General features: G+C 51.0%; 1 protein-coding gene across 1 annotated transcript; it reads left to right on the top strand.

The window, feature by feature from the left end:
* Positions 1–810: 810 nt before the first annotated feature.
* RGS16 (regulator of G protein signaling 16) lies at positions 811–6,668 on the top strand. Its single transcript, XM_038757943.1, has 5 exons — positions 811–959; positions 2,322–2,432; positions 3,354–3,415; positions 4,187–4,353; positions 5,021–6,668. Exons 1-5 carry the CDS (start codon positions 916–918, stop codon positions 5,243–5,245), a joined length of 609 nt encoding a protein of 202 aa, XP_038613871.1. The 5' UTR covers positions 811–915; the 3' UTR covers positions 5,246–6,668.
* The last annotated feature ends 1,181 nt before the right edge of the window (positions 6,669–7,849 follow it).

The following is a 7,849-nucleotide window of genomic DNA, read 5'->3' as shown; positions in this document are numbered from 1 at the left end:
CCTCCTCCTCTTAAATCCATCCCATGCCATGGTCCCACTCCTAGCTGCCTCTGGATAGGGATCACGCGAGAGGTCAGCACTGTTTGTCCCAACTGTGGGACTCTAGCTGTGTATTAACCACCACTTTAGCCTCTCATCCTTGCATCTCCCACATCCTCCCCCTGGCCTGGGATGCCCTCCCTCCGCACATCCGCCAAGCTAGCTCTCTTCCTCCCTTCAAAGCCCTACTGAGAGCTCACCTCCTCCAGGAGGCCTTCCCAGACTAAGCCCCCTCCTTCCTCTCCACCTTCCCAACCCCCCAGCCCTACCTCCTTCCCCTCCCCACAGCACCTGTATATATGTTTGTTCAGATTTATTACTCTATTTATTTTACTTGTACATATTTACTATTCTATTTATTTTATTTTGTTAATATGTTTTGTTTTGTTGCCCATCTCCCCCTTCTAGACTGTGAGCCCACTGTTGGGTAGGGACCGTCTCTAGATGTTGCCAACTTGTACTTCGCAAGCGCTTAGTACAGTGCTCTGCACACCGTAAGCGCTCAACAAATACGATTCAATGAATGAATGAATCTCCCACCTCCCTCCTCCCTCCTTTTCCAGTTATTAGCGCAGAGCGGCACTCTGCCTTCGATGTTGTCAGAGCCACTGTCTCTCGCTCTATCTGTCTCACAGCATCCTGCCCGGGCTTCCTATTGGCCAGAAGCTATCCAGCCCACTCTCTCTCCCTCCTTTCCCCTCCTTCCTCCCAAGTGATATAAAGCACGGCTTTCCAGCTGAGCATTCAGCCTGCCAAAGCCAGTCGCACCAGAAGCTGCTGCTCCCGCCACCGCTATCGCCACCGCCCTTCCAGCTCCCAGGGATAAGGACCTAAATCTTCTCCATTCTCTCAGCCCCCTGCCTGCCTTCCTCCAGAATGTGCCGGACGCTGGCTACTCTCTCCACCAACTGCCTGGAACGGTAAGAGGTGCCTGCCGACCCGGGGTCCAAAGCCTCCCGCCCTAAGGCTCACACTTTCTTGGTGCCCCTTCTCTGCAGTGGGGAGTCCTCTGGACCCAGGAGATCCTGGGAGAGGTTGGGGTGGAAGGGGCTGCTCCACTTCTGCTGCTCTTCTCCTCTGTGAGGGCAGGTGGCGGATGTGGGGAGCAGAGGCAGGGATCACGCCTTTCTCACTTGGGGCATCATGGTCCTGCCCCTTCAGATGATCCGTTGGCGCTCACGCCCCAACCAGACCTCCTGGACCCTGCCGATTCATCCTAGCCCAATTCTGGCACCTTCAGCTTCCAGGCCCACTGTAGCATGTGTGTCCTGAGATTCAGAGAGCAGTGGTCCCTGTCTTAAATATTTGCCCCAGGGAGGCAAGGGAAGAGCTGAGGCAAAGGGAGCCAGGTCTCCCAGGCACCGGAGGCAGAGGGAGAGCTCCAGTCCTCCCTGCCGTGCCCGGAGGAGCCATTGGCTTCTGGTTCAGGCAGCGCAGCGGGAGGAAGGCGGGGTGGCGATCGCTGGGAAAGAACAGGAGAAAGCAGTAGGAAAGCAAGGGCTCCCAGTGGGAGAGGGGAAGGACAAAATGGGACTGGGGTAAAAGTTGCCGCCAGAAAATCCACCTACAGTGGTTTGGATATAGGACTACACAGTTTGTGATTTTCAAAATAGAGAAATAGGAATATAAGATCTCGCTAAATAAGCACTGAGCATGATTTTTTTCTTAAAAGCAGTAACTCAAAAGGATTTTGAGAGACAAGAACTTGTAATTCAGAAACAGGGCCAGAGATCCAAACAAGGAAGAGACACAATCCAGGGCAGGATCACAAACGGGCAGAGACACAAATAAGGAAGAGCGCAATACAAGGGAGAATCACAAACAGGGGCAGAATCGCAACCTGGGGCAGACACTCAAACAGGGTAAGGTCAAATGGGGCAGAGGCATAAATGGTGCCCACAGACACAAACTGGAGCAGAGGTGTCTATGAACCCCAGTGATCATGAATCCAGTTTGGAATTCAGGTTGGCCGCGGCCCAGATCTCAGGGTCGGCAGAAAGGGATTCTCTCTCTGGGGCGGAGCCAACCCTTTCCGGGAATATCTTAGAGAAGACCAGTTCTGTGAGGGAACTGGGAAGAATATGGTCATTCTGACAGATGTGCCCTCCCCCGGTTCCCTCGATCAATCAATCATATTTATTGAGCGCTTACTTTATGCAGAGCATTGTACTAAGCGCTTGGGTGAGTACAATATAACAGAGTCAGTAGACACATTCCCTGCACACAACGACCTTACTCACTCATCATCCTCGCTACTCCCTCCCTCCCTCCTTGTTTCTCAGAGCCAAGGAGTTCAAGACCCGCTTAGGAATCCTCCTTCACAAACCGGAGTTGGGAACCGAGCCTGGGAATGTCAGCAAGGTCGACTTGGGCAGTAAATGCAGCAAGCAGAGGTAAGCCTCACCAGCCGCTTCAGCGGAAGTGTCCAATGCTACCCCTGTTGATCTAGTCCTGGCTCCTCCACTTGTCTGCTGTGTGAACTTGGGCAAATCACTTAACTTCTCTGTGCCTCAGTTACCTCACCTGTAAAATGGGGATTAAGACATGTGGGACATAGACTGTGTCCAATCTGATTATCTTGTATTTACGCCATGCTTAGTACAGTGCCTGTACATAAGAAACACTTAAATACCATAAAAAGTAGTATTATTATCATTATTATTATTATGGCCACCAATTAGTGGCCAGTTCCAAGGATGAGCTTGCTTAGACAAGACAAAGGTTCACTTAAGAGTTTTAGGCAACAGTAGTAGTAGCATTATTGAGCACCCGCTTGGTGCAGTTTACTGTAATAGGCGCTTGGGAAGTAGAGGTTATAGAAGTGACATATTCTCAGAGCACACTCTAATGGGGGAGAGAAACATGGTGCTCTGATGTGATGCTGTCCTTACTCTCCATTAATCAATCAACCGCATTTATTGAGCACTTACTGTGTGCAGAGCTCCTGCCCACAAGGAGCTTAGAGTCTAGAAGGGCATTCTCTAACATCAGAACTAACCTCAAGTGGGTCGCTCTTTGAAAGGAAAAGGAAATAAGTGTCCCGGGGTAAGGGAATGGGGATTTTCTGGAGAGATAAGAAACAGAAAGCCCTAGAGATAACGAGCTGAGATGGACTCTGACTTTCTGTTCCCAGAAAGTACTGCATTGTCCTCTAGCACCACCATCCTTTCCCTGGATCTGATAAATTTCCCCTGGAGCCTTTCCATCCCAAGACTGAGTCATTTCCCTGGCCCTGGGTGTTTGTCAGGCAGCTCCGTGACAAGAACTGCCCCAGAAGCCAGTTTTCTTCACCTTTCTTATCGCTTCTCCTGCAGATACTCCTCAGAAGATGTGCTGAGCTGGAGGGAATCCTTTGACCTTCTTCTGAGCAGTAAAAGTGAGTATGATGTCGTAGGGTCTGGGGCTGCGGCATGTGTGCTTGTTGGGGTGCGTGGAAGCCAGCAAGGGTCGTTCTCTCCTCCACGCTCAGACTGGAACCCAAAGCTGCTTAGGGATGCCCCTTTGTTGGCACTGGATCTAGATGATCCATTCAGATTGGGAGCACTGAGAAAGGGTCCTCCTGGACCCTCCGCCCGAGCATGGGATCAGCCCCAATGTGCTCATCCCCTTCGTCAGTGACCTTGCTCCTGGGAGAGCTCAGATAAGAAGATGCACAGAAACGGCTCTGGACTGACCTGCAGCAACCAAGGGGGCGAGGTCAGGATCCAGGCCCGCTTGGCCCCGAGAGCCCAGTGAGAATAAGGAAAACATCTGCTGTGTCTCCTCCAATGGTTTACTCCTAGAAATCTCCAAAGGGGCTGACGGCTTTTGTCTGTAAGATGGTAGGATCCTCAGTCCCGATCCCTGATCGCTCTCACCGAGCACCTCAGATTGGGAATCCCCCCACCCCTCTTTTCTCCTGGATCAAATCATCTCTCTTTCCTCTTCCATCTTTCTGGGATGTGGCATTTGGTCCCAGATGCTCAGGGCTCTTGCTGTATGCGATGGCAATAGTAGCAAGGACAGTCACACCGATAAAGGCCCAGTGCTCTAGCCCAGTCAGAGAGCGAATGCCCCATCCCAGTCCCGGAGGGGCCCCTGGCACCCTCTGCCTTCCTCTTCTTCCCCCACAAGCCTGACGCCTTCCCTTCCTCTCCGGTTTCCACAGATGGGGTGGTGGCGTTCCGTGCCTTCCTGAAGACAGAGTTCAGTGAGGAAAACCTGGAGTTCTGGCTGGCATGTGAGGAGTTCAAGAAGACCCGCTCGAATACTAAGATGGTCTCCAAGGCCCACAGGATCTTTGAGGAGTTCGTACGCAGTGAAGCACCCAAAGAGGTGAGCGGAGTGTTCTGGTCAACCCTCTGCCTTCTCCCTATACTCTGCCCGCCTGCAGCCTCTTGCTTTTTTGTCTCTGCCTCATCCCAACTCAGATCAGAGCTTGGGGACCCAGGTGGACTGGTCCTAAAGGGCTTGGGATAGTGAAGTGCTTCTTAAGCACAGAGTGGGGGTTCTCCTTGAGAAAGAAGGAAAATCCTTTCCTGCCCCAGGAAGCTTACTGATTTTCCTAAGCCACAGGGTGAGAATCAATAGCCTTGGCTTAGACGGCAGGGGCGGGGTGGGGCAGGGGGCATGCCCTCTTGGCTCCGGTGCTGGTTTGCTGTCTTGGGCAAGTCCCGTGGCCTCTCTGAGTTCATCCCCAGCCATCCTTGCTCACAGCCATAATCAGCCACCTGGCAGAGGATTAATGAATAAGAACGTGTCTAGAAAGGCTTCATCAAAATTATGGTCCTCTGGCCAGACCCGTGGAAGGGCCAAATGGAAGGGAGACTCAGAAGGACATGGCCAGGACTGAGAACCGGTTCGGTTTTCCTGTCCAGCCCCCGCACAGCTTTTTGCAACAGCTCCCACTGCGTTCAAAGATGCACGTGGTCCGACGTGGGTCAGAACCCATGTCCCTCGTCCACCGCTCCCAGTGACCGGGGCATCACCTCCTTCTTTGCAGGTCAACATCGACCACGAGACCAGAGAGCTCACCTCCAGGAACCTGCAGGCCGCCACCACCTCGTGCTTTGAGGTGGCTCAGGGAAGAGTCCGCACCCTGATGGAGAAAGACTCGTACCCTCGCTTCCTGAGGTCGGCTGCATACCGGGACCTGGCTGAGCAGAGCTCCGCCTCCTTCTCCTCCTCTCCTCCCAGCCGGCCCACCAGCAAACAGACCCACACCTGAGCCCATCCCGCACCCCAGCAGCCAGGAGAACTGGGAAGGAAGAAGGGTCACATCAGGAGGCCACAGCTTCAAGGGGGAAGCAGAGGCCTGAGAGGAGTGTGAATGGAACAACAGCTCAGGCTGCTGGCTTTGGCCTAAGGGCCTGGCCTATTACCCACTAACTACGGCTATTGTGTGACCAACAGCATGCAACGGGGAGCCCTCCCGTGCCACTTGCCAGTCAGAGAGGCTCCAGGGAAAGGAACGGATGGGTTAGGTTCTCAGTTTCTCATTCTCACTGGCTCCTGTAATTTGCCCAGGCAAACGTGCCCCACCTGAGGCTTGGGAGCCGTTAAACCCATACTTACTGCATCTCGTGTGTCTCCGTGCTCCTCGTCACCAGGAGGAGGGAGCTAGATTAGGCAGATGTCCTTGCCCAGGGTGAGAATTTGGGCCCTGGCTGAACAGACTTCTCCCATGTTTTTTCCCTCCTACTTTGGGACCATATCTGACCTGATTAGCTTGTATCTACCCCAGCGCTTAGTACACATGGTAAGCGCTTCACAAATACCACCGACAGCCTCTGTAGGCAGCCAGAGGGCTCTCTTCTTCCCAAAAGACTTGCTCAGCATTGTCATAAATTCCCTAGGGGTAGGGGGAGTGGTGATGGAGAAAAAGAACACATCACCAAACTGCAGAGAGGGAAAGCAGCTATTTTTTCTGGAGCGTGACCTGGTGCTCAAAACCTTCTCGGGGAGCCTACATGAAGCCACCACTCCATTTCCACCCGTGGTGCAGAGTTCTCAAACTCCCCTCCCCGAACACGACAGGGGAGCTTCTGTGATGTTCTTAACAGAGCCCTCACACCAGGAAAACTGGTAGGAAGGTCAGAGCTGGTGAACTAACCGGCTTCTCCTTGGCTCAGCTTTGAACAAAACAGTTCCTTCCCAAGACTTCCAATGCAGAATGCAGTAATTCCCAGGAACCCAAGCTGGGACGGAGCCAGAGAGACAGGCCCAAAACCCTTACACATGCAGTGATTGTGACACAAATTAATCAAGCCTCTCTTAGCACTGTGAGCGATCAGATGAAAGACACTGAATGACGTACATAGTGTTCTCACTTTGATCATTATTATTATTATTATTATTATTATTTATTGTTATTTTTATTATATTGTTATTATTGTTATTTATTATTGTCACTCCAGTTTGCCCGTTCTGGAGTGCTTTAGCAAGGAGCAGGCTGTTTCTCCTCCGGCCACCCAACTCTACCTCTGAGTCTGTTGGGAGTCCTTTGGCCCTGTCAGGGTCTCCTCCTCACAGCTGGAATATTTATTTTTTTGAAAACTGGAGCCGGTTTCCTGGATTGAATGATGTACCCAATCCCCCCTTTCCTGTCCAACATGTTAAATCGTTACCAAATAAAAGGGACACAAAAGCAATGAGGTCCTGGCAGTGTTTTCTGTCCTGTATGGGGATGGGCGAAGAGGACACAGTGGGAGCCGAAGGGGGTTGTGGAAGGTCCCCTTTGACCTTTCCTCCTGGAAATCTATAGTGTTCACAGCTGCTCTGTCCTGCTCTGGGTCCCCACGGAGGATGCACAGAATTCCCCATTTTAATTTGATAAAATGACATGCTTAAGGGGAAATGGATGCCGCCTAAATAGGCCAATTAAGACCATTCCTGAAAAACAGTGGAGCTATTATGCCGTGTGATTGAGGGTGTGGGGGAGAGGCAGGGGGCATCCTCCCTGTATATCTGAATAAGCTGGTGTGGCTGGGGGGGTGATTCCTGAATGTACCTAGTCACCGCACAATGATCTGCATTTTTGCTGGGTTCACACATAATCCATACAGTAAAGACAAAGCTCACTGTGGGCAGGGAACGCATCTACTAACTCTAAACGAATACCATAATTAGTATATCGTACTCTCCCAAACAGTACAGAACTCCACACACAGTAAACACTTAATAAATACCATTGATTAATAGTCATCCCAGAGCATCTTTGCAGTTGGCTTTCAAATTCGTTTAGTGGTTTGGAGGACTCAGAATTGATTCTCCATTAAGCAGCCTTGCAAATTAGCACCATTATAATAATAATTGTGGCATCTGTTATGTGCTTACTATGTGCCAAGCACTGTACTAAGTGCTGAAGGAGATACAAGATAATCAGGTCCTATATGGGGATCACAGTCTTAAATAGGACAGAGAACAGATTTGAATCCCCATTTTGCAGATGAGGGAACTGAGACATAGAGAAGAAAAGTGACTTGCCCAAGGTCACAGCAGGTAAGTGGCAAAGCTGGGAGTAGAACCCAGATCCTCTGACTCCCAGGGCCGTGCTCTTTCCACCAGGCCATGCTGCTTTACAAGTCCAAATTGAAAATAATTCAAGTTAGGCCTAAAAAACAGGTATTGTATGTAACGCATCCTCCCACCCCCTTCTTCCCTTACCTCTCTGCTTTCCTTTCCTTCACTCTCTTTCTCTGTTCTTATGAAACTCATGATGTTGTGGGGACAAAACTCTGCAAGAAGGATTTGGATAAATTCATGGATACTGAGAAAGGTTTGGGGTTTTCTGAGAAAAGTACAAGAAAAGTATTAAAAGCACACATCCTCC

Source organism: Tachyglossus aculeatus, chromosome 16 (assembly GCF_015852505.1).
Source record: "Tachyglossus aculeatus isolate mTacAcu1 chromosome 16, mTacAcu1.pri, whole genome shotgun sequence".
NCBI lineage: Eukaryota > Metazoa > Chordata > Mammalia > Monotremata > Tachyglossidae > Tachyglossus > Tachyglossus aculeatus.
Note: the sequence above shows the minus strand (reverse complement) of the source record. Positions and strands in the feature narration are given on the sequence as shown.

What these genes read in the sequence shown, in the direction of transcription:
- RGS16 (XM_038757943.1), top strand. Translation starts at nt 916, where the DNA reads ATGTGCCGGACGCTGGCTACTCTCTCCACCAACTGCCTGGAACG. An exon ending in TCCACCAACTGCCTGGAACG is followed by an intron (nt 960 to 2,321) that starts GTAAGAGGTGCC and finishes CTTGTTTCTCAG; the next exon opens with AGCCAAGGAGTTCAAGACCC. An exon ending in AGTAAATGCAGCAAGCAGAG is followed by an intron (nt 2,433 to 3,353) that starts GTAAGCCTCACC and finishes CTTCTCCTGCAG; the next exon opens with ATACTCCTCAGAAGATGTGC.